The 27254-nt window shown below is 41.7% G+C and overlaps 1 protein-coding gene across 1 annotated transcript; it reads right to left on the bottom strand.

The window, feature by feature from the left end:
- Positions 1-12616: 12616 nt before the first annotated feature.
- LOC147155461 (uncharacterized) lies at positions 12617-15236 on the bottom strand. The gene is made up of 3 exons (XM_086066693.1): positions 15105-15236; positions 13788-13846; positions 12617-13702 (listed from the first exon to the last, which is right to left on the bottom strand). Exon 3 carries the CDS (start codon positions 13652-13654, stop codon positions 12896-12898), a length of 759 nt encoding a protein of 252 aa, XP_085922819.1. The 5' UTR covers positions 13655-13702; positions 13788-13846; positions 15105-15236; the 3' UTR covers positions 12617-12895.
- Positions 15237-27254: the final 12018 nt, after the last annotated feature.

The following is a 27254-nucleotide window of genomic DNA, read 5'->3' on the forward strand; positions in this document are numbered from 1 at the left end:
AACCCTAGTTTACACCATTACTTTGCAACCCTAACCCTTGTTTAAACCCCTACTTTGAAACCCTAACCCTAGTTTAAACCCCCACTTTGAAACCCTAACCCTAGTTTAAACCCCCACTTTGAAACCCTAACCCTAGTTTAAACCCCCACTTTGAAACCCTAACCCTAGTTTAAACCCCCACTTTGAAACCCTAACCCTAGTTTAAACCCCCACTTTGAAACCCTAACCCTAGTTTAAACCCCCACTTTGAAACCCTAACCCTAGTTTAAACCCCCACTTTGAAACCCTAACCCTAGTTTAAACCCCTACTTTGAAACCCTAACCCTAATTTAAACCCCTACTTTGAAACCCTAACTCTAGTTTAAACCCCTACTTTGAAACCCTAACCCTAGTTTAAAACCCTACTTTGAAACCCTAACCCTAGTTTAAAACCCTAACCCTAGTTTAAACCCCTACTTTGAAACCCTAACCTTAGTTTGAAACCCTAACCCTAATTTAAACACCTACTTTGAAACCCTAACCCTAGTTTAAACCCCTAATTGAAACTTTATCCCTAGTTTAAACCCCTACTTTGAAACCCTAACACTAGTTTAAATCCCTACTTTGAAACCCTAACCCTAGTTTAAAACCCTATTAACGTGATGTAGTTTAGGATGGGGGAAAACTTGCAAAATCTCACTTATTTAGCATTATACATCAGACTAAAAATAATTGCCGTGCAACACTTACCTCAGACGAGATGAAATGGGACGAGACCGTCGTCGAGAACCTTCTAAAATAGTCTCATTCAAGCGTCTCTAATTGGCCACAGCACAGACAAGCAGAAAACGACCAATCAGGGAAAAGAGATAGGACAACACGAACTCCAACTATCAGCAAGAGGGGTCCGTCGTCTAGAACCTTCCAAAATCAAGCGAATGTCATTGGCCACAGCACAGACAGGGAAAAAAGCGGACCAATCAGGGTTAGGATTAGAAAAAACCGCGCGAGAGAAGACAACGCGAAGTCCCAACTATCACAAGATGGGTTGCAGCCGGATGGTGAGGTTGGAGCGCGCTGCATCCGAGGAGACCAGTTTAAGGGGGCAACTGCGCTGCGTGCAGCTGCAAGGTTCAATAATGCGGATTGTGTCATACAACACTCGCGGGTTGCGAGTAAGACATACTGCTACATACAGGACAGGCTGTCTGGTTGTGGTTGCGCTGCTTGACCAATTGTATGTGTTTTTTGCACATCAACATAAAAAAATAAATACATATAAAAAGATAGAAATTGTAATTCAAACATCCACTTTTTTAACCACTAAAAAGAACCAACCATTGTCTAATTCATATCTTTGTTTTCAGTGTTAAGGGAGTGACACATATTTTAATTACTATGCATTTAAAAAAATCTGATTAATCTGTTATTTTAATTTCAGCAATTATCACCTGTCTAAATTATTCAACACAGACAAATCTTTACAAGTGATGAAATGTTTCTACAAAATATCCAGTATTATATATTTTATTATTGGCTACATTGTACATGTCACTGATTTATTTTTTTTTTTAAGTATATTGAACATAAAACAATCTAGTTAAATGAACCTTCCAATTTGAATTTGTTGATTTACACCATTAACTTTTAAATTTTATTAACATCTTACAAATTCCTTTTATATGTCTATGTGTGCCCTGAGGAAACTGTGGAGACAACATGCGCACAGTCACTGTTTGTGCATCTTGAAGAACTCATCAATATTATAAAAGAAAACATTTACTTTAGCAAAGGAAATGGAAAATTTTTAGTATTAAATAATAAACCATAATCAGCAAAAAACACAGTAATAGTCACGCTACAAATTTGGAAAATAATCAAATAAAAACATTTTGTGACTGAAAAGTCCTGGCTGTACCTAATCAATTGGCCAAGATGGCCGCCGCCCTGGGCGAGCGGAGTGGCGAGAATCCTGGTCATACCTAATCAATTAGCCAAGATGGCCGCCGCCCTGGGTGGGCGGAGTGGCGAGAATCCAGGGTGTACCTAATTAATTGACCAGAATCCTGGGTGTACCTAATCAATTGGCCAAGATAGTAGTAGTAGTAATAGTATTTGCAATAGTAGTAGTCGTATATAGGCCAAGCCTTGAGTACACCAAGAAAAAAAGGGGCTGAGTTGAGCTCAACAGTGAGAGATGATTGGCTGAGGCAGTTGCTATGCAAAAGTGACAGACCATTCACGCACACACATTTGATTTTAACTTGTTGCGAGACGTCACGCACCCACATTCCATTGATTTTGTATAGGATTACGCTCACCTCAAACAAAAGCCTCTCACGACTTAACGGTTGAAGATGCAGATTCCAGAAATGGCTCGTTAGAACGGCAAGGGTTTGGGGTACGCGAGCATGTTCTCAGTTTTTTTAATCGGATGAAAAATGACCAAATGAGAGCAGGTTAAAAACTTATGATTGATCGAAAACGAAAAGGGAAAAACGGAGAAAATAACATTGAAAAGAGATCGAAATAGTCCGACTTCTCCTCGCTTAAAGTGAAAATAAAGGTACTAAATGACACCTTAGCCAAATAAAACTTAGTTTTTCAGAAAGCAGAGGCTTGTGGCTACAAAATGTGTCAATTTGATGTCTAGTGAGCAAAGATTGTGGCCATGGTGACGAGTTGAAGTGAAACTTTTGGAAATAGATTTTTTGGTTCCCGTCACTGAAGCCTTAATTAGTCACACTCTAAATAGGCGACTTTCACCCCTTTGCTCACTGTCTTTGAACCCGCACAGGGGGGAGAGCTTTCATTCCTTAATTTTTTTTTGACACTGAGCTAAAGATGACAAAAATTCCAACAAAATGAGCTAAAATTCATATCGGTCGGTCAACGTATGTGCGCGCAGCGTGTCTTGGAAAAAGGTGCTTGATTGGAGTTGATCTCTTTCGGTTTCCCATTCATTCCTATGGGACTTTATTTGGGAGTTTTTTGGGAATAGCGTCGCCATGGTAACTGGGAATTCCCTTGCGGAAAAATCGGTGGAAGATTAAAAAAAATAATAAAAAGAAGAAGAAGAATAATACTATAAAAATTTCCGCGGAAATTTTGAATGGGCCTGCTGACTCTTGCAAGGTGGAAAGATGCATGCTCTGAACTGTTTGCCAAATGTTGGTGTACTTTACCTCTCAATTTGTGTCAGCAGGAATAGAGTTCAGGACAATTTATGTCTTGATTGACATTTTAGTCATATCAAAAGGGAATCAGTTTAATTTCTTGCTTATAGTGTAAGTGATTAACTAAAATATAAAATGCAATATACTGTATCATGGAGCAAATACAGTATGAATGCAGTGTTTAAATTTGACATTGCATATTAAAAGGCATGTTGGTGCTGATCAATATAGCAGGAATATTACTCCAAAGTACATGTAAAACGGCTCTTAAAAGAGCCGTTTTGGGTCTTTGTTACACAGCATCTTCATCTTTTCCTGAGCACACAAAGGAACAAGTTGTTAGAAAATAGGCAGCAAAACTGAACAGTTAAAACTTAATCTAAATACTCATCCAATACACATGTGACGGTTTTTCAGTGAGGAATCCTGTAGAATAAATCATTTTGGTCTACGTTTGCGGGATCCCTTTTTTCATCTTTTCTCTCCACCAGTTGTACCGGACATAACAACCTTGATATCCTTGGCCATGTCAAGTAGCGCCCCTTGCTGCGCTCCATCCACCTGTATTGCATGTGAAAATGAAAAATGAGTGTTCAATGTTTGCCTAGATCAATTCAGTAATCAATCATCACTTACCATCGCAGTTCATCCCTTACCATCGCAGTACCTCACTGACACCAACACTTTTCATTGTGTTGTAGTCACAATCACAATAAGGACAAACAAAACATTCAAGTCCAAATGCACGATGTCCTGCTAACAGAAAAGCACACTGATTAAAAGTACCGTCATGCAACACTGCTCAAAATAAGGGAGCGCTTAAATGACATATCCCATGTCTTAAATTCAATTTAAAGCTCAATACGTTTAGAACTAACTAAATGATAAATATGTCTACAAAAAAAATGATTGGCCGCTCTGATTTTGAGTGTAGTTCTGTTATGACACCAATTTTGAACGAGCAAAGGATTTAACTTTTCAGCCTTTACAATTTAAAGTACAGTATCCCCCTCTTTTGAGCAGTGGTATGAAAGGCTCAATAACATTTGCAAAAGCACACTTGTGAAAATGGTGCCCTTGCGATCGACAATGAGCTGACACAAGAAGTTAACACACAGTAGACCGGACTGTGGTAACTGTAATAAGTGTGCAGAACGCCTGATTGAACACAACAATCTGGGCGAGATATGTAAATGTGATCAATCAGTGTCTGCTTTCCAGTTGTGGCCTGGGTGATCAGCTGTGAAAAGCCTCTGGACTGAAACAAGTCCAGAATGGATTTCTTTCCCTTTGAAAGCAAATCCTCATTAAAGTCTCCGCAAACAACAATAGGCTGGCAGTCCATCACGGCCAAGGCATCCAAGAGACTTCCAAGGTTTGGAAGAAATGTGCCAAGACTCAGGTTGGGTGGCCTGTAGACCGTAGCTATCAAAGCCTGGACGGGAGCGTCAACCCTGATGACAGCAAATTCCAGGTCAACCACATTCTGAATAAACCGACGGGGCTCCGCTCGAAGACAATCGCGATAATAGACTGCGACTCCGCCACCCTCTTTTTGGGCCATGTCCAGTCTATTTGAATACGAAACTTGTCTGTTGCGCACAAAAGTGCTGCATCCCTCCAGTTGCAAGGGAGGGGGGAAGAAGGATCCAGACAAATGAGTTTCAGTGAGGCAAAGGACATCTGCCAGCCTCAACTCATGATGAGACTTTAAGTCGTCAATATGAGATGGAAGGCCCTCGGTGTTGTGATGAACAATGGTCAAGGTGGGAAACGCAGTTTGCGGCATTTTGGAAAAGTACAACAATGGTCTTGTACTTTGGAAAGAAGCGCGCGTCATACTGTCCATTGCCGTCGTGATGTTGGGATTGGCATAGATTTTGGATTCGTCAAAGTCTATGACCCTCAATCCCTGAAGTGACGTCGTGCGGCTTAGGGCAACATAGGCCATTCCAGGTTCAAACACACGCTTAAGAGACACCACTGCAGAGGTCATCGTCATGCCTTGCACTTTGTGAGCCGTGCACCCAAAGGCAAGCTTCATGGGGAATTGCCGCCTGACCACGCCTTTCATGCCCAGGTTTTCCTCCGACCTTTCGATATAGACCAAGTCATCCGTCGGCCCCAGAATTTTATGCCGCAATTTCTGGCCCGCTTCGGGATTGTCTAGCCTCAGTCCGAGCAAGGTCACTTTCTCCGCCGACCCCTTTGGGGCGCTTTGAACAATGTTGCCTATTGTGCCAAAGGTCCCGTTCACCAATCCGTCCTCGACATCCAAATTCCGAAGAAGCATAACCCGTGCTCCTACACCAGCTTGAAGGGCATCCGGTAGATCCCTTCTCGACCCCATGATCACTTTGGTCACGGTGACCATCGCCCCCGACCGTGGGCTCTTACTGTAGTCCTCTGCGGGAATATTGACCACAGTCAATTTGAGAGCAGCCACAGTTGCTGCATTGTGCCTATCCACCTCTTTATTGGTGGCAAAGATATGCAGAGTATCCGCAGGGAGGTCTCGCGCATCCGTGACAGCCGTGGTGAGTAACGCCCTGTCACCATCGCCAAGCGGATCAGCCTTCCCCTTCTCCCTGATCCTGTTCAAAAGCTCGGCTAAAGCGACGTCGTCTTTTTGCCGCATGATTTGAGTAAGCTTGACCATCTGAAAATCTGTCCAGAGGTCAAGAAGATCGTTGTCAGAAACGCAGAGGGGTTTGGACCTTCCGAGGGGTGGCAGTTGGTAGAAGTCCCCAACTGCAAGAACGGAGATGCCCCCAAATGGTCTCTGGTTGCCCTTGATTTGCTGAAATCTCCAGTGGACATAGGCAAAGAGTTCCTTGGAGACCATGGAGATCTCGTCGATGATCAAAATTTCCACGTTGCAAAGGGTTGCTCTCAATGCGTCCAACGTATTCCCCAGCGCCTGGTAAGGAGGCTTTAGAGTCCTGGGGAGTTTCAAGAGGGAATGAAGAGTTTTCCCTGAGATGTTGTAAGCCGCCGTGCCAGTAAACGACGTCAGCAGCACAGCAGGCTTGGCCATATCCGCTTCGTCGCGGAACCTGGGAAGCTGGCAGAGAATCTTACTGGCCTCCTGGTAAATGCACTTGATGACATGCGATTTACCACAGCCAGCTCCTCCGGAGATCAAATAAAAGAAGGGCTCGAGGAGACGATCCGAAACGCGTTTCAAACACCACTCGCGCACAGCGTAAAAGACGGACGCTTGCGTTTCATTGAGACTGCGGTACATGTTCCTCACAAATTCGGCGCTCAACTTTGGCGCCTCAAACGCCGGCAAGACCGCGCCGCTACCAGGAGCGTCCTGGTAGGCCGGAACCTCATCTTGCGGGTCTTCCTGTAACGGATTAGATTCGCGTTCAGCAACACACTCCAAACGCTCTGCTTCTACCTCCGGCGCAAAAGTGCTCCACGCGTTGAGAACCGCACGAAGCTCTTTCAATTTTTCGAAGGCATTGTCCACGGTCTTTCCCCGTCCTTCGTACCGCCCCCGATTGCCGTCGACGATAGCCCGCACCCGACCGAACTTTGAATCCCCGGCACCGTAGAACTCCTCGTACGTTTTGAGGTTTTCAGACCTGAGCTCGGCGTCGTCTCTGTGGGGGAGGTACAATTTAAGCTGGGTCCTGTAATACTTCTCAGCATACTTTTTGATTGAGAAGCGAGTGAATCTGATGACGGCATCTTTTCCAATCCGCTTCTGGATGAATCCCTTGCCGTGTTAGAGGGGAATGACATTCTTGCCCTCAGTCTGCTGACCGTAGACGACTCGGTATTCGGATGCGAATTCGGCGAGACACATCCGCTCAAACGTTGCCGTTCTAGGTCTTGCCACATATTTGTCTGGCAGACCAGACATCCACACGTTGTCTGCATGGTCCTCAGTCTACTCATGGGTAGACTCAATTTCACGCCATCCTCAGCAGTCTGGATGAAAACTACGCTGCGCGAGCACTTCTTCTGAGGGAGACTGCATGTCCGCGCCACCGCTTCTTGAGCGCTCACCTCTCTGTGCTTGGAATACGCCGCCATTATTTTCCTCATCTCGTCCTTTTTGTCGACAAGAGGCTTTGTCTTCAAGTCTTTGACGACAGACGTGAGGAACTCGGACATCTCGTGCTCCGGTTTGGAAATGTACGACATCATGTACATGAGACACGCGACGTCATCGAGCACGTACTGAATATCCATGTTGGCGTTCCATGCCCGCAGCAGATGTGGGTTGTAAGCATTGATCCAGCTTTCCGTTGGAGCACGCTTCAACATGACAACCATTCCGGAGGTCAGATTAGTGACGCTGTCCTTGTAGCTGTCCATTGTCAAATTGGCCTTTTTGAGAAGCTCCGGCAAGTCCTGCGGGACATCCGCGTCCATGAGGATCTCTGATGCGTTTGAGCTCTTCTTTAGCCTCCCTTTGTTTTTCGGTGAGGCGCGCCGATTTGGCCGCCTGCTTCCTATGCTGGCCTTCCACACTCTTGTCCGTTGGGACGTCTTCAGTCTCCGTCTGGAATGGCAACGTGATGGTGGTTTGGTCCATCGGCAGTTTGGGGTACCCAAATCTGCAAGAAACGTTTCCTTTCCGACAAGACTTTGTGTGGTTTTTGCTGTGTGCCTGAACGCTGGTGACAATGTCGTGCAGTTCAGGGTCCTCAATCGGGTCTGGTATTTTGCAAGTGATGTACTTGTCGATGAAGTCAATGGCTTCTTGACAACATCTGGGGTCGGGTTCTTCGATGACTGGCGCACCCTTAATCCAGAGCAGCATGTGAGCGTGCGGACTTCCCCTGGCTTGAAATTCCACACGATAGAAGTGGTCTTCTACCGGACCGAGGGGCTGTGCGGGAGACAGGATGAATGCCATAAGAGCATCCATCCTTTTCTCAAAAAGGCGCATCACTGTGACCGGATTGCTGCGAAGAACATCGCATTTGGCATTCCAGTCGAGATGGGAAAAGTCCCCTTGTTCGCCTTGCTGCGCTTTGACTATTTCGATTACTTCGGGCCATCTCATTTCCGCAGCAGAAAAGGTAAGGAAGAATGTGGGCTTGCCCAACTGCCTGGTCATTGCATGGAGGTCCCTAAGGGCACCCTCCCAAAAAGCCGGCGTGCCTCTCAAGGGCTGCATGAAGCGCATCGCATGCTCTCTTTGGATGAGCTTCTCCAGTTCGTCTTTGTCCTGAAGCATCCGGTTTGAAATCTTCTTCCCATCCCAAGTGAGGGCTGTCCCCTTGCGGGCCTGAATGGACATGCTGTTGGTGGCCAGATGCGTTTCTGTCACAAACTGCGCAAAGAAAAGGTAACTTTGATCTTTGGCAAATCGAGTGTCAACAGAGAATAACCTTGCATTGAAATACAAACTGGGTGACAGCTTAATTTCTCTCGCCTCATCGAGTGAGTTCTGTCCTGTTGGGAACTGAACGGGAAAGGCCATGGCTTCGAGGTTTGGCACGGCAAAAAATCCCACCAGCTTGTTTCCTTGGGCAGGAGCGATGCTAAATATGCCGTCCCCATATGACAGCTTTTCCTGCGCGATGTCAGGAGGCTGCATACAGGTGTCGAGCGTCAAGCCCGGCCTGAGCTCCTCTTTGCTCTCTTGGGGAGTCTGTTGCTCTTTGTTTGCGGGGGTGTCGCTGCTCTCTGGCTGTGCATCGGCCTCAGAGATGTCCTCTTCTCCTACCCCCTCGTCTTCCTCTTCTTGGAGACTTTCAAACTGAGCGCTTTCATCTATCGATACAGTTTTGTATTCTGCATGAATGCGTTTCAGTGTCCTCAGCGCTGCCAAGACATTTGTCATGTTGACAGTGTAAAAATGCTGGTAACCTTTGTAAACAATGCGGCGCTTCAGCTTCACCTGGAGAAGCTGGGCCTCACTGCGCGGCCTTGGGAGGGAGTTCACTGTGGCTTCCATCTCTGATGGAACGCACACCACAGAACCGTGTACGGCCCTTTGCCGTCCTTTGGGCAACGCAACAATCTTTGCAAAAGGGATGATTTTTGCAATTAGCTGTCGTTCAAGTACATTTAATTCCGACAGCTCTTCGGGAATGGGTGCCAGTGCCAAGTTATTTGCCACCGCCTGGGGTGGCATGCCACCTCTGAACAGATGGTTGTCACAGGTATGACAAATCCACTCCTGCATCCGTTCTTGAGGAACGGTACATGGGGCGGGGCAACTACAAGTGTGAACAAACTGGCCTGTCAAGCACGCAAACGCCACATCAACATTTTTGGTGTATCTGGCTCGTTTGCAATGCTTTACTTGATTGGGGAAAAGCGCACGGTGGCACACTGTGCAGATATACGTCGGCCCATGCCGAACCCTTTCCCGGAAAGAAGCGATGGTGGCTTCCATTTCCGGATCTACGAGTGCCTGCTTCATTTCCACAGAGACGTCGTCTACTACACCATTTGCCTGATCCTGCTCAATTTCCTGACACTGGGGAATGACGCGACTATATTTATTTTTGATTTTCACAGCACAATTTAACTTGTGGCGAATACGTTGCAGCGCGTTTGAATCACGCCTGTCCTTTTTGTTTTGTAAACAGCGTCTAATATGAGAAAGCCTGAAAGCCGAATCTTTTTGGTACCTCTCTCGCATGTAATTAATCTTTTTACTTTGAAAAGATATATCCTTTCTGTACCTCTCTCGCGTGTAATTTTTCTGTTTACTTTGAAAAGATATATCCTTTCTGTACCTCTCTCGCAAGTAATGTTTTCGTTTACTTTTAAAATAAAGGTCTTTTTCATACCTCTCTCGCAAGTATCGTTTTTGTTTACTTTGAAAATAAAGGTCATTTCTGTATTTCTCTCTTATGTAACTTTTCATCAATATCTTTCGCTTTTGCTGGAAAGCAAGATCGTGTTGGTATTTATGAATCAGATATTGCTGCCGTTTTGCCTTAAAAGCAGAATCACTGTTGTATCTATTCTTCTGATAGAGCTTCTTTTTTTCCTTAAAGCAAAGATCACTGTGATATTTAGAATTAGATGACAGTTGCCGTTGGCACTTACGAATGTATTGACGTTCCCTATATAAATGTTTTGCACGCTGACTTTTACTCCATTTAGAAAGATCTATATTAACATGCAGCAGTTTGAGTCCTTGCTGAGGGTCCGGAATATTTTGACTCTCATTAATTTGACTTGCTTGGCTATTTGGTTCAACATGTACCGCACTATGTAGCTCTTGATTTGGTACAATACCGATCACAATTTGTATCTCTTTAGTTGGGAAATCACCTAATTCAATTAGTAGCTCTTCCTTTGCCTTTGAGATGGTTGTCGTAGAATCCCGATGCGTGTTAATGGAACTGCCGTCAATATGAAAAGAGACTGGCACAAACTCATATGTTGCAAACCGGCTATTTCCTTCAAAAAGCTGACGCAAATGCTCAACCAAGCCACACAAGTGAGAAAAAGTCAACATAATTGCAGTTCCGTTTGGGTGTGGCAAGCCCACTTCAGATCTGGAATGTGAATCAAATAACCCAAAGTATCCTGATCTGTCACGGAATACTGCAAAACACTCTGGATTCACAATCAAGAAAGCAAGAGTGACATTTTGTGACAAGCACTCAAGCTGAGCTCCAAGAGACAATCCCAAGTCTCTTTGGGAATGACCGTCATCTATGACATAACCAACGCTGAGCTCATGCATCTGTACATTATAGACATTGGTGTCCGTCATGACTTGTTTTGGCATCTCCTCGACAGTCAAGTGATCATTCCCAAAGTTATGGTCCAAAATCAATTGCTGTTTAGCACCCACGTAAAGAGAGTCCCCGTGTTCAAGCACCCTGTCAAGGTCAAGCGAATTAAACTGTAACCCCTCAGCGTGGAAGGCCAAGAAAGCGAGAGCCATACAAGTACACTGGTGGTTGCGAGAAAAACTTGAGTACCTTTCATCCATCTGTGAATGTGTGGCCCTCACGGATAGCGTGCGTTGAGGAAGTCCCACAGCAGGATCCTGAAATGATTGAAACTATTTTAATTATCTTAAATTCTAACTAATATAATTTTAAACATTTCATATGTTAATGGTTAATGTTGTGAGTATAAAAAAAAATACCTCAGTCCCAGGACGACAGGGGGATGATGGTCTGGAAGTGACCTCTGCAGGGGCTGGCCTTTCCTCTGGCTGAAACGACAAGCAAACAATAATTCTTTAACACACAGCACTTGTGTGAAGAGTCACTAATTATGGGCCTGCTAAGCGGAGCAAGCAGCTGCTGCTTGCGAGGAGAAGTCGGACTTTGGCGCCTATCTCCTCCATGTTAATTTCGCCGTTTTTTCCCTCTTCATTTTTGATCAATCATAAGTTTTCAACCTGCTCTCATTTGGTCATTTTTCATTCGATTAAAAAACTGAGAACATGCTCGCGTTCCCCAAACCCTTGCCGTTCTAACGAGCCATTTCTGGAATCTGCATCTTCAACCGTTAAGTCGCGAGAGGCTTTTGCTTGACGTGAGCGTAATCCTATACAAAATCAATGGAATGTGGGTGCGTGACGTCTCGCAACAAGTTAAAATCAAATGTGTGTGCGTGAATGTGCATGTTTCATAAAGGGGGCAGTAAGATACTTTTAGTTAATGTTGATTATGGTTAACTTCAACATTTCTTGACCGATTTCAATGGTTTAAATTTTAAACTGTTCAGCTCATTGAAATGTTACTTAAAATCAAATGTGTGTGCGTGAATGTGCATGTTTCTTAAAGGGGCAGTAACATACTGTTGATTTTGGTTAACTTCCACATTTCTTGACCGATTTCAAACAGCTTGGATGAAATTGAAAATGCATGCTATCCCTTTCCTGATTAAAATACAAACAAACAAACAGTGAGTTTATGAGTGAAAAATTGGCAGGATGATCCTTTTTTTAAATACACATTCTTAGGTTAACAACTTTAATATTTAAGTAGCCCTTATGTATAATATATATATATGTGTGTGTGGGTGTATGTATGTATGTATGTATAATTTTTTATCCTAAAAAACAGGTAAAACCCTGCTATTTATCTCTTCCCTTTAGTAGGGCAGCATGGCTTTTTTTTCTCAATGTAACCTATTGTTCCCTACAAATACCACAACATTAATTTAATAGGCACATGCACTTCAGGACTCTGCAATGATTTATAATTGTGAGTTAGGGGGCATTTGGCGCGTCAGCTCCACTCCTTTTCTTTAATATTACCTTTTCTGCGCCACTCGTTTTCTTTTCTGCTATCTGACTTTACTTTTGACAAGACCGGACAAGTGTGTATTGCTTAAAATAAAAAAATAAAAAAAGAGAGCAATGATGATGACATGTCAAATCGGTAAAATTACCAAATGAACAATACTGAACTCTATTTAAAAAAAAAAAAGAACACAAAGGATTCAATGCTCGAGCCGAGGTCACATTCAACCAACCAACCAAGTCATTAAGAAGAAAATCTTTATTTTTAGAATTGAACGCGATTGGCAAGTATGAGTATCTTGTATTGACACATCAATAACCACATGATGATCATTAAGATTAATGCAGGTGTGTTGTATTCACAAACAGTAACAGGTTATTCAGGTGGGCAAGGTGGTGGTCCTGGTGGGTCGTTTCAGAGCAACTGGTGTTGGCCAGGTAGGTCTTGGTGGAGGCCAAAGTGGTGGTCCAGGTTAAATGTTTTTATCAGACAGATGGTCTGGGTGGTTGTCCAGGTTGGCAGGGTTCTAGTCCAGGTGGGTTGTTTTCATCCAGAATAACCGGTGATGCCAGATATTGTTCTGGTGCTGTGTTGAAGGCAAGTTGGCAATTTGGTGTCCAGGTGGGCAATTTTCATCTGCAGTAACAGGGGGTAAAGGTGGCCCTGGTTGTTAAATTGATTGATCAACAAATTCATATTCAGACGTTGTGTCTGATGGTGGCCCAGGTGGATCAGATGGACCAGATGGACCATGATATGGACCAGATGGACCATGATATGGACCATATGGACCATGATATGGACCATATGGACCGTAATATGGACCATATGGTCCATATGGATTTGGTTGCGGTGGCCAATATGGACAAAGTGGTGGTGCCCCGGGTGGCCCGGGTGGTCCTGGTGGCCCAGGTGGTCCTGATTGACCACTTCCTGATGTATCATTGAGTCCAGGTGATCCAGGTGGTCCAGGTGGTCCAGGTGGTCCAGGTTCACCATTAGTTCCATTTGTTCCATCTGTGCCATTATAGCCAGGTGGACCTTGTGGCCCAGGTGGTCCTGTGGAACCATTTTGTCCTGGATGACCGTCAGTTCCATTTTGTCCTGGTGCACCGTTTGTTCCATTTGTTCCTGGTGGTCCTGGTGGTCCTTGTGGTCCTGGTGGTCCTGGTGGTCCTGGTGGTCCTGGTGGTCTCGGTAGTCCTGGTGGCCCAGATGGTGGATCAGATGGCGGACCAGATTCCGGATCAGATGGCGGATCAGATTCCGAACTAGATGGTAGACCAGATGGTGGCTCATTTTCATCTGGAGTAACAGCTTGTCTCCTTATTCTAGGAGAGATACAGCTGGCTCCTGCGATAAAGAGGTAATGTCTGTATTACATGGTGGCCTTTCACTTAATCTTTGTTACTTGGTAGTTGAGAGTTTGTTGACTTACCAACCAGGAGGAAGGCAACAGTAAACACCTTGAGAATGATCATCGTGGCTGATAATGTCCTGAAAGGTAGTAAAAGGGAAAGGTAAATGTACATCTAGAGCAAGTCCATCAGGCGCACATGATGGGCTGCTTGGATAGTGACAGGTTGTCGAGGCTCTGGTTCAATGTTTGCCACAACTGTCATGAGGAAGAGGGCTGACAGCTCTCTGCCAATCTTAATTAATGTCAGCGCTGTCAGACGAAATTTTCATATCAACCAAAACCACTACTTTTCAGCAAATACATTTTTGTGTTTAATTGCTAAATAATTGTTTATTTATTATAATGTCATTGATTCACAAGGTTATCTTATAATATACTAGAAGGTAAGTGCATATTACACCAACTTTTAAATATTTGCATTGGCTGTATGTGTGCTTCAGGGTTGACTTTAAGGTATTTTTTAAGTGTCTTAATAGTTTGGGACCTTTATATCTTTCCCTGCATCCACTGCCATGTCTTTTTATGTGTTATGTACAGCACCTTGTGATTGTTGTGAAGGTGCTATGTAAATAAAATTGAGGATGTTCAAATTGCTGTCCCTGTCAACTTCTTCTGACTTTCAGTACACAGTACACATGACTTCAGTATACACTTTCCATGGCCAAACCCAGAAAACAGGTTAGCGGACTTCCAGTGTATGCCATGATGATAAACATGATGAATATGACATATGAGATATGGTCATCTCTGGGCGCGCTCAAAGACATCCTATGTAAATCAAAAGACGATGTAGATGTTTCAAGTTACTACAGGTTACCTGCCTCGGGGCTCTGCCAGGTACCTGATTCAGAAGGAAGTCTGGAGCTATCAATTTTTTTTGTACTTCACTATTTATGCTCACGTCTGGGTGATGAAAAGCGGCTCTCGTGTCAGTCTCCACTATATCATATGTTTCTTGTCTATTGGAACATTTCCATCATTATGATAATAGAGGAATGATTATGTTGTGCAAGTTATGTTCTTGACATTATTTTAAAAAATCGGGAAATTCAGACAAATTATCTTGGAAGTGAAATTCTGCAACTCCTGTAAGATGATCCACATAAGACAAAATTTCAAGAAACTTTGTTACTGTGCCTTTTTTAAATCTGCAGTGCACAAACTTTTCAACTTCATTCGACAAGCTTCCCAAAAGTGCATGAAGGAATGTCCACTTTGACCTGAGTCCAAATGCATATACAGTATTTCACTTGAATCTACAAAGTGCAAGACCAAATACTACTGACATGGATGCTGTCTTCCCTGAAAACACTTCAAGATGGAGAAGGTACTCACCACGCTCAATCAAGTTTGGTCTTGAAGTCGCTCTCGGCTCCTCTGCTGCCTTACAGCTGTTAACAGAGGTCTTATATCCCTTGTCCAACCGCAGTTAAGGTGGAGTCCTTGTTAAGGTGAGGCATTTAATTGATTTCCCTTTCGTTTTCAAACAATAAATCAGTGAATGGCTTTTATTAGGCGAGTCTTGTCAAACTGCATTTTTTTGTTTCCATACTGTAGTTTAACGGGGAATGGAGTCACTTTGAAGTGAATAGAGAACACAACTTCTGGAATGTTATGTGGTTGTATTTGCAGTCCTTACATGTTTTCAAACGGCCTGCATTATAGAAACATGTTTACTTCTCTTATTTTTTTTTTACCTACCTAACAACAAGGAGCTATATAATGAAGGCCTATCGACACACCGGTATGTCTCCTAAGTTATGAAGTACCAATCACTATGACATGGCATGTTTGTTGAAATAATCACGTGTTGAACACAAATGTATTCAATTTCACAAAAGTCTTCGAAATAATTTAAATATGCAGCTGGAAAGAAAACACAGCACCTTTTACATATTTTGGTACGTTACAGCAGTGGTTCTCAAACTTTTTTCAATAATGTATTCCCTGTGAAAAAAAATTCAGACCTAAACCAAAAGTGGCCGTTGTTTGGTCGGAAATAAGTGGGACTTACATGATTCGGAAGAAATTTTCAATTTCACTCTTAAAATAAATGGTAAAATAAAGTGTGACATTGATATGGATGATCAAAAGTTGCTACAATTTTTGTTGATTTGAAAACTATTGCCAAAACAGCCTAATTGAGATTTAAATCAGTGCTTTTGATTACGAAAGTAAGAAATATTTTTCAAACAAGTTTCAACTCAGAAAATGTTTGCATAAATAAATATTTACTGAACAGTCTGAGAATTGAGATTCTGTGTTTTTTCATCACAATAATAAAGAAACTATTTAAGAACAAGTTTTTTATAAACTCAGAAAAAAAACATTTGAAAATAATTTGTAATACTGCTGAATACAGCACATGCAGTAGGAAATAAATAGCTGTTCTATTTCAATAGTTTTTTTATTAAAATGTTTTTGTGTTTTACTACCAAACGTTCTTAATTAGAGAGAGAGAGAGAGACTTTGTATTTCATGGTTTACAAGTGCTCAATGTGCCCCGACCAGCACGCACAGTTAAGCCGGTGATACGAGGTTCCCCGCGGGCACCGACATCCGCTAGTTCTGCGCTTGGAGGAACGGAGGTTTGACAGCCCCAGCGGCGAGGGGACTTGCGCCCCGCTCTCGATCGCTGCAGCGACGCTCAGAACAAGACAGGTGCGTTACAACTTCCAAGTGTCAATGATTTGCGTGTCATGCAATTCACATTTGTTTTTCCCCCTGAATTTCCGAAACAGCTTGAATGAAATTGAAAATGCACTCTAATATCACTTTCCTGATTAAAAAACAAACAAACAAACAATGAGTTTATGAGTGAAAAATGGGCCATCCTGGCAAGATGGTCCTTATTTTGAATACACATTTTAAGGTTAACAACTGTTAAGGCGAGCAGGTCGCGGAAATGGCTCTTGTAGTGCAAATAAACGACGCCTTCAAAGGTGCTTCTTTAGCCTCTTCTCAGGGCATTTTTATTTCTGCTCAACAACTCGAGGCGGCACGGTGAAACAGCAGCCGTGGCCAAGAGTACAACACGCAACTCACAACCGAAGAAGTAAAACTGAAATAGGCAGACAGCGCTCCACTTCTTGAAATAAATCAAATAAAAGCCTCATTTTTGCACAGGGAGTAAGAGCGTAACTGCGTAACACCCCCACTCGCTGTTAGCTCATTGGGTAAAATTTAACATTTTCAATAAATCCCATTTCCATTAAGACACTTTTACATGCCAAACATTTTCTGAGCAAAACATTTTAACTTTTGTTTTGTAGCTGGTTTTGTCAAAGCATCAGCAATCATCCCATCTGTAGGACAATATTCCAAAATGACCTTTCCAGTGGTTACAGTGCTTCTGATGAAATTATGTTTCAAATCAATATGCTTGCATCGTTGTCTTTGAACAGGATTCTTTGTAAGTCCTATTGCACCTTGGTTGTCTTCATACACTTTTGATTTTGTGTATTCATAACCGTCTAAACCTTTTAGTAGCTGTTTTATGTACAGGCACTCCTGTATAGCCGAAGCTAAAGCTATGTACTCTGCTTCACAGGTGGAGAGTGCTACTGTCTTTTGTTTTCTAGTTTTCCAAGAAATAAGTGAACTTGCTTCATATAGGCTGACACAGTATCCTCACGTGCTACGTCTGTCTGTGTCGTTTGATGCCCAACTTGCATCACAGTAAATCTTTAGACCGAGTTTTTCTGTTGTGTCCTTGTTAAAGCATTGTCCAAGTTTAGTTGTACCTTTAAGATATCTAAACACATGCTTCACTGTCTTCCAATGTTCTATGTTTGGTTCACTAAAATGTTGAGAGAGTTTACTGACAACAAAGTTAATGTCAGGTCTAGTGCATGTGGAAAGTGTTAAGTTATTAACATTGTTTTTCAGTTTCAATTTATATTTTAGCCGTTTTGGATTTAGTTAACTCAGTATGGCTCAATGAATAGAATTGTATTCTTATCTGTGTTACTTTCATGAGAAGGGCAACGGGTTCATACATTCATTCGCTATCTCTAAATGGGAGGGCCGGTCTCTGCTGGTCGGAAGGGAGTCAGGCTTATTATTATTGTATTTTTTCTAATCTGATTCATACCCATGGGAACAGATTCTCTTGTTTTTACTGAGTTGTAAACAATGTATTGTGGGCTGATGGGAGGAGACTTTTTCGTATTCTCCCACTTTTGAATAAGTATTGATGCCCCACGTTGGACGAGACAGACAACCTGATAGAACACGGCTTCAGTGTCATCAGCCTTTTGTCTTCAGAAGCTTCTGATAATTATTTACCTTTGCAAAGGGACTTCTTCACCAGGATCTCACCATTCAGTTAATTGAACACGCAAAGAGTACAATACTTAATATTGTCTACTCTAACAAAAGGTAGATCAAACTCCCCACTGCCTCTCTGTACCGTCTGGGTTTCAACTTTTCTGCATCTTCTGTATGATCCAATTTTGGTTCAAAAGGTGTTTCTCTCGGTTTACATTTTTGCATTTCTAACCTTTCCAATATCTTTTCCACATATCTCTCTTTTGACATTTTGACTTGCCAATTTGTTTAATCAAAATCTATTCCCAAGAAATGTTTTAGTCTTCCTAAATCTTTCATTTTGAACCTCTGTGTTAACATTCTTTTCACATCAAGCATTGCTTTGTCATTGTTAGCAGCTAGAATAAGGGCATCTACCCATACAATGAGGATTACTTTTTGACAATCTTTCTCCCCAGTGTACACACAATGATCTGCAGAATTTTGCACAAAATCATTTTTATACAAGTATGAGTATAACACAGCATTCCAGTTTCTGCCTGATTGCTTGAGTCCATACAGAGATTTGTTTAATCTACATACACATTTCTCACCTGTTTTTGATTTTTTTTCTCATAACCTTCTGGTTGCTCTCGGGAAATCTCACAACCAATGGGTGCGTGTAGATATGCCGTTTTAACGTCCATCTGATGTAAGATCAGGTCCTCGTGCGCTGCCTTTTGCATGAGAACTCTGACGCTTGTCATGTCAGCTGCGGGTGAGAATGTCTCTTCGTAGTCCGTTCCAGCCCGCTGGTTGTATCCCTTAGCAACAAATCTTGCCTTGTACCTGTTTGATCCGTCTGTCTCCATTTTAACTGCATAGACCATTCTCTCTCCTAATGCTTGTTTACCTTGTGGTCGATGAGTTAGTTGAAATTTCTCGTTTTCCTCCAGTGAATGCATTTTTTCTTTCATGGCACTTTTTCAGTGTTTTGACTTGATGTTACTGCTTCTTGATAGGTTTTCGGTACGTCACACACTGCTCGGTAACAGAAATCGATACAAGTTTGTAGTTTGTCCATTGTATCCTCCTCTGTCTCAAAGTCTTGTAAGTAAGCTGGTTTCTGTTTTGCTCTTGGTGGATCCCTTCTAATCACACTTTCAACATTGCCATCTACTTGATCAGTCTCAATCTTTTCATTTGACACATCCGGTATGATTTCTGCAATATTCTCAGGTTGATTTTCTTCCTTCTCTCTTGCATCAGAACATCCATCATTGTGACATAGAGGTTTTTACAATCCTTCTGTTCGAGTTCCAGCCAACAGTTATCTGACTTCTATATTTACTCTTTATTGCAACATCAATTAAGCGATGATTTCCACCACCCTGACTGCCTGGTGGAAGGCACTAGAAATGACAAAAGCCCAAGTGGAGCCCTGCGGGCTTTCTCCCCTATGGCATAACCCCGACTTCCAACTTAACAACCAATCGTTTTATTTGGGTGTGTGGGAGCAGAAAGGAATGACACATCTCCACCATCTCTTCTCAGATAATATGTTTATATCATATACATCCTTGCTCCAAAAATATAAAATAAAAAACTGAAGTTAAAAGTATGATAAAGAAACAAATTCCAACACTTCGGGATACATTCCAACCGCCTCTTTTAGCTAAAGATATTACCAAGCTTTCTTCGACGACAAAAAAACTCTCAAAAATATATAAGTTACTTTTGTATACTGATAAAATGTCTTTACCCATCTCGAAATTGGAGACGGACTTGTCTATAGCTCCGGAATGTGACTTTTGGATTCAAGTTTGTGAAAACGTATTTAAAATGACAAAACACACAAATTTACAACTTATCCAATATAAAATGATTCATAGAACATACATTTCTAAATATATGATGAAGAAAATGGGACTCTCAGACTCCGACATTTGTCTCCAGTGTTTCCAAAACACTACAGTCACTTATTTTCATGCTCTATGGTTATGCACTCCGGTTATGTGTTTCTGGACTAAAGTCTTAGAAAAACTTTCCGCTGTCTTGGACTGTAGGATACCTTTATGTCCAAATGTGTGTTTGCTAGGTGACCTAACAACAACCGATTTACCACGTAAATAATTCCAATCTACACTTGTAGCCCTTACTATCGCGAAAAAAACAATTTGTGTTAACTGGAAAAATAAACAAACTCTGAATATCGACCAATGGTCTAACCTCCTCATAAATGACATTTTAATGGAAAAAATATCTGCCTCAAATAAAAACCAAATATCAAAATTTATAGAAACATGGTCTACGTATATAGAATATTTTAATCTAAATCTGGTTATTTAATTTCTGCCTGTTAGCGAGAGCCACAGCAGCGTTATAACTTGCATTGATGTTTCTGTATTAGGCAATTTGTAACTAATGGTTGTGTTTTTATAGTCAGGAACCCAGTTGCTGCCAGCAGGATCAAACAGACTACATCAAACGACATCTTACAGTCACCAACTCCTCAAGATTCACTTCCAATGGTCCCTAAGGGTCAATATTCTAACTCTATAAGTGCTGTCCCCCCTGGCTGAGCGTGGGCGGCTCTGCCCCTCTGTTGGCTGCTGGGTGGCGGCTGCGTCTTGGCCGTTCCCTGGGTCTCTTGGGGGGTGCTGCGTTGCGGTGCTCTCCCTGGTGTCCGGGGCCTGTTGGCCTCCGGGGTGCCCCGTGGCTCCCTCTCCCCTCCCCCTTTGTCCCCCTTGCTGCCTCTCCCCACCCATCCTCCGCCTCCATGTCCCTTCTCCCTCGTTACTCTTCCTCCTCCTCCTCTCCCCATCTCTTTGCGGCCCTGCCGCCGCCCCTTTTCCTTCTTGTCGTCTCCTTCCCCCGTTAAAAATGTTAAAAAAATAACATTTGAATAAAAAAAGAGAGAGAGAGCAATAATGATGACATGTCGAATCGGTAAAACTACAGAATGAACAATACTGAGCTCTCAAGAGAGAGAGAAATAAAGGAAAGGTAAATGTACATCTAGAGCAAGTCCATCAGGCGCACATGATGGGCTGCTTGGATAGTGACAGGTTGTCGAGGCTCTGGTTCAATGTTTGCCACAACTGTCATGAGGAAGAGGGCTGACAGCTCTCTGCCAATCTTAATTAATGTCAGCGCTGTCAGACGAAATTTTCATATCAACCAAAACCACTACTTTTCAGCAAATACATTTTTGTGTTTAATTGCTAAATAATTGTTCATTTATTATACTGTCATTGATTCACAAGGAACAAACATGGCACCAGCACCAACTATGCACTTCAAAGTTCACGGTTATATTATACCATACTAGAAGGTAAGTGCATACTACACCAACTTTAAAGTCTTTGCATTGGCTGTATGTGTGTTTCAGGTTTGACTTTAAGGTTTTTTTTAAGTGTCTTAATAGTTTGGGACCTTTATATCTTTCCCTGCATCCACTGCCCTGTCTTTTTATGTTTTATCTACAGCACCTTGTGATTGTTGTGAAAGTGCTTTGTAAATAAAATTGAGGATGTTTAAATTGCTGCTCCTGTCAACTTCTTCTGCCTTTCAGTCCGCTTTGTGCATCACTTTCCATGGCCAAATCCAGAAAACAGGTTAGCGGACTTCCAGTGTATGCCATGATGATAAATGATGAACATGACGAACATGACATATGCGATATGGCCATCTCTGGGAGCGCTCAAAGACATAGACTTGTCAAACTGCATTTTTTTGTTTCCATACTGTAATTGATCAGTGAATTGAGTCACAACAGGCCACAACTTCTGGAATGTTTTGTGGTTGTATTTGCAGTCCTTACATGTTTTCAAACGGCCTGCATTATAGAAACATGTTTACGCCTCTTTTTTTTTTTTACCCACCTAGCAACAAGGAGCTGGGTGGAGTATATAATGAAGGCCTATCGACACACCGGTATGTCTCCTAAGTTATGAAGTACCAATCACTATGACATGGCATGTTTGTTGAAATAATCACGTGTTGAACACAAATGTATTCAATTTCACAAAATTATTCTATATTATTTAAATATGCAGCTGGAAAGAAAACACAACACCTTTTACATATGTTGGTATGTTACAGCAGTGGTTCTCAAACTTTTTTCAATAATATAGCCCCTGTGAAATATAAAATATAAAAATGAAAGCTAGTGAGAGAGGAGCGCTGGAGCGTCTGACACGGATAATAAGGAACTAAATCCTAAAAAGTTATGTTCGTGTACGGAATTTTTTTTTTAATCTGTACCGGATACTCGTGTTGGACGGATATCTGGCTCATCCCTGCCTAATTGCTACTCCCATTGCTTCTTGGCTGTCTTGTGGATGCTACAAACTTGTCTTAAAACGTATTTCAAAATAAAAATCCTAAATTGTTTTGTTTTTTTCATCATCGGACAAACTTATCCGTCAATAACCCATTTCACAGTGGGTTTCTTTTCCCCACTTTCCCTTGGGGCTGCCCATACCTTAATGGCATTTCTGTCACACTGAGCAGTGCAGACTGAAGGGGACACAAACGCCAACATGCATTACCGCGGTTGGACGGCAGGGTCCAAATCTCTACCTTCGGCCAAATTCATACCTTATATTGAATACTGTATAGTGGATACCATCTCTACCGTGCACCTTTACTAACCGCATTCAGATCACTCTTTTACAGTTTTTCACATTTCTTGAAACTGAGATTACATTTTAAAAATACCATGGATAAATCCCCAAACCACCTTGCAATTGGTGTCAACCGAATGGCATTTCTCATTGCTTTCATCAAATTGCCAATGTCTTAGGATATGTCTCAATTGCCTCAGTGGATCTGTGCAAATGGTTGTGTACATTTAGCCTACAGTTTGCACAATGTGCCCGCATTTAACACATTTTCCAAATGAAAACATCTTGCTGACCGAACTGGATTAGTGTCACACCGCGGTGAGGTTGTCTTGTCATTCTCCTGTTTTATTTTGAAAATTCTGACTCCTCCCGTTTCAGGTCACTTGCCCTTCCTCGTGTGGTGTCAGTGTCAACCCTGATTCCTGATTGTGTCCACCTGTTTCCCATTACCCTCATGTGTTAAATGGTCTGCGTCTCCCCTGTCTTGTGCCTAAGTGTTTTCGTCAGAGCCACTAAAGCCAGTTACCCTGTCCCTTGAGAGAACTTTGGTTTGTAACTTTGAATAGCCACAGTATTGTTTTAGTTAAGGAGTGATTTTGTTTTGATTGTAGTTTAGACTTCCTCCCGTTTGGAGCGCCTTTAGTTTAACCTTGAATAGCTTTTGTTTTTTCCCTCTCAATGAGGAGCTTTTGTTTTGTTTAATAAAAGCTGCTTTAGCCTCAACCTCTATCTCTGCGTCTGGGTTCTAAAACTACCGCGTTGTGTCAATTAGTTGTTTTTCAGTCTAATGGCTATCCTCTCCAAAACAGGTCAACAGTTCTTTTACACTCTTCTAAGTGTAAACATTACTCTAAAACTGAGTCTATTTGGTCCCACTCTAAATAGAGTAAAATTTACTTGACAGAATTTACTGCGCAGTGAAAGTGTTACAGTAGTTGGTTCTTCATTTATGCTGTGCGCTAGATATAATTTTAGTTATTAGTTTTTTATAAATATACATAATTCGATTTTCACTTTCTTTTGTTGCACTCTAATGTGTAAGTAACTTTGAAAGAATAAAAGTGTTGCAATTTCCTTGACTGTGAGTGGAGTATGTCAAACGGCAAACTTTGAAAACTGCTCTTGTAAAATTGTTTTTTCCTCTCTGTTTAATATATAATTATATTTTGTTAGTGGCACCTCTGTTGTTGTGACAAAACATCTAATGATTTTGACTTGCAGTGCTCACAGAATGCCAAAGGGACGATGCATTGTGGGGGCACTGGCTACTTGTATGACATAGAAATTAGATTTTCACACATACACTGCAAAAAAGACTGTAGAAATTTTAAGAAAAAAATATAGTAAAATAAGAAACCTATTACTTCAAATAAGCAAAATTATCTGCCAACAGAACAAGAACATTTTACTTAAATTTACCTGTAAGATTTTGAAAAATAAGAAAACAATACTAGGCCCATATTAACCACTGCAGTCTTGATTGAAAATAGTATTTTCAGACTAAAAACAAAGAATGTCGACTTTTTTCAAGCTGTAATAAATAGAACTATTTTCTTAAAATACATGAGTCTTATTTTTTACGTGTGGATAACTTAGTCTGAGTGTCAATCAGGGAGGTAACAGATTTTCTTTGTCATGACCTAGCCAGGAATTTAACCCACAACCTTCAAGTCTGAGGGTAGCCACTCTGCCACTAGACCACTGAGCTGGTACTGAAAGAAGGGAAAATGAGCTTAGTAAATATAACGAAAGGAACCATATTGCACGTGTCTCTTTTCATACTTGTATTTTTTTTCATTTATCTTATTACTAGATTATGCAAAATCTTAATAAGAAATAATTTTCATAAGAAAACTCATGAAAACCCCAGTTCAGGGCCTTTGATGTTGGTTAGTTGCCATCTTAAAATGTGGGAAATGCTTGTTTTAATCGTCACAGTACTTAAAATTGGCTGTTAACACTCAATGACAAGACTGCTTGATCAAATAATATAATCAAGTAATAAGTATCTTAAAATAAGCACAATGATCTTGCCTGACAATTTCATTTGAAGTAAAAATAACTTGTCAAATCAAAATAAGCAAATTTAGGTTAAATTTAAGAAATTATATCTTACTTAAGATTTTAGTTTTTGCAGTGTGGTTAAGCTGTTTTGGGAGAGATATGAGCTTTTGCAGATGATCCACGGTGTTGTGCAAAAAACATCCAAGCTATTTTTGGCAAAAGCACTAATTGAATGCAGATGTGCCAAAGCAATTGAGAAGGATCTTTGCAGTTGTGACAGTACCGACTCTTTGTTTGGGAAATGAACTTGGAGTGAAGCATGTGTGACCAGTTTTGGGATAGATATGCGCTTTGCTAATGAACTGATAGGTTGTGCACAAATGTAAATCTGTTTGGCCAAATGAGCTTTCAGTTTTGAAAATGTCATCTCAATTTAAAGAAAGGTGCCAAACCTAAAGAGGAAAACTGTAAGTAGGCCTGCATGGTTGTATCTGTGTGCTAATGCGAGTTTAGGCTAGCCTGCAGCTGCATCCCTTTGTTGGCCTCTGGGAGTTAGCATGTTTCTCTCGTCATCTCTGTGCCTTTTGTCTTTATCTGAATTGATGAATTGCTTTTTTTAATCTTCATTCTGGGTAACCCCCGCCCCCGTTCATTTTTGTTGATGTCCTACTCACACTTTGTCTTTTAATGGGATTAAAAGGGGAATCCTATTGGACTGAGCAGAGCTCTCATTTTAGCTGTGCACAAACTTAATGTGTACCTTTTACTCCAATGATGAAACATTTCTTGGGCCTCATCTTACAGAGCATTATAAATCCTAACTCGATACATTGGGTGAAGATTTGTTTATTTCAATTTTTGAGCCTCAATATCTGTTAAATTAATCATCCAAGATCAACCACATTTCTGGAAAATGTTTAAGATGACACCAAATATACAGGCAGAAGTGATTGAAGTATTTTATCTGCAAAACTGGGAGCTCAGCCTCTCATCAAATTTGCTATTTCATTTCAACAAGCCCAAAATTTGAAGGCGAGTGAGCCCGTTTTCCACTGGGGTCGCGGGCGTGCTGGAGCTTATCCCGACTGTCTTTGGGTGTATTTAGGAATTCCGAGATGAGGGGCTTAGGGGAGAGGCCCTGGGGCCTAATCAGGAGGAAACAAGTATCAGAAGTAGAATTCTTATACCCAGGTTCTTGTAATGTTTAAAAGGTGATATTGATATTGGTCTCATTTTCTTAAAATCACAGAAATTGGCCATTTGAACAGGCGTGTAGACTTTCTATATCCATGTAAGTCACATATTGTGTTTACTGAGAGCACATCGAGACGGGCAAAGCAATCACCATACCCAGTCAAGTATGTTTTTGGAGAACGAGCTTGACTTTTCTGATGTTGTCGGTCTTGCTCTGTCTGATGTTTTCTATTTTGGCTCACACCTGCTAATGAAAGCCACAACATGCTTTGCACACCCATTGGAAAGGTCACACCATCATTAGGGTGAGGCATTTAATTGAGTTTTAATTTGTACTCACTTTGGTACAAATGGTGGTTTCTATTAGGCGGGTCTTGCCTAGCTACATTTGCTCTTTGTAATTACACGTGGTAATGAATTAATTACCACAGCCAGTGCGCGTGTTCTCATCTGGCAGGATTCCATTTTCTCAACAGCCTTGTCTTCTTGCTACGTTGACTTTTTTTCATGAGCTTGGCGGTCGTGATTGGCCTCCTGGCAATTTCCAGCCCCCATACAATGGCACAGTCAATGAGATGGCCAGGTGTGCAGCAAAAACAATCCAATTTCACATGATCGAAATGTGAAATATCCTTATTCTTGCTATATAGTGTTGTAACACTCAAGACCACATTTTGAAAATCTTGGGCTTCTCTCATATTTGACTCCCAAAAGTCTTTCTGTCTCAGACTGGCCACTTGGTCAGACTCTGATTTCCTTCAAGACCGGTTAAGACCAGCAGTGATATGCTATTCTTCACCTTGTTTAATTAAAGTTAAAGTTCCACTGATTGTCACACGCATGAAATTTGTTTTCCTTATTTGACCCATCCCGAGGGAGCGGTGAGCAGCAGGGGTGCCACTCTCAGTCATTTGGTGATCTAACCCCTCAATGCCCTATCAAGCAGGGAGCCAATTGGTTCCATTTTTAATAGTTTTTGGTATGACCCAGCCAGGGATTGAACCCATGACCGAGTAGTTCCAAGGCAGACACGCTACCACTAGGTCACTGAGCTGGTTTTAATGTGCAAGGAGAAGCACATGGCCAAATAGCAAATACACTAGATGCTTTGCTTGAGTGCAAAAAGTTTTTAGGGGCGCAAGAGTTAAATGGTTTATATTGGCATATGAGTGCATGCATATATATTAGGGGTGGAACAAAAAAAAAAAAAAACGATTTAAACCAGAAAATATTTGTTTGATTTAAAAGATGTAAGTGCATCGAATCGAACTGAAGCCAGTCGTTCCACATTGAAATATATCGAGATAAGTATCGAATCATCTTTAATTGGAGAGATATATCTTAGAGGGACACGGCACTTTCATAGTACTGAGAAGTTCATTTAAATGTTTCTAAAATGGCAACAAAGAAA

This window comes from Leptonotus elevatus, chromosome 22 (assembly GCF_054856555.1).
Source record: "Leptonotus elevatus isolate MCC_2025b chromosome 22, RoL_Lele_1.0, whole genome shotgun sequence".
NCBI classification, from domain to species: Eukaryota; Metazoa; Chordata; class Actinopteri; order Syngnathiformes; family Syngnathidae; genus Leptonotus; species Leptonotus elevatus.

Coding starts and splice junctions, on each gene's coding strand:
- LOC147155461 (XM_086066693.1), bottom strand. CDS start 13,654: ATGAAAATGAGCCACCATCTGGTCTACCATCTAGTTCGGAATCTGATC.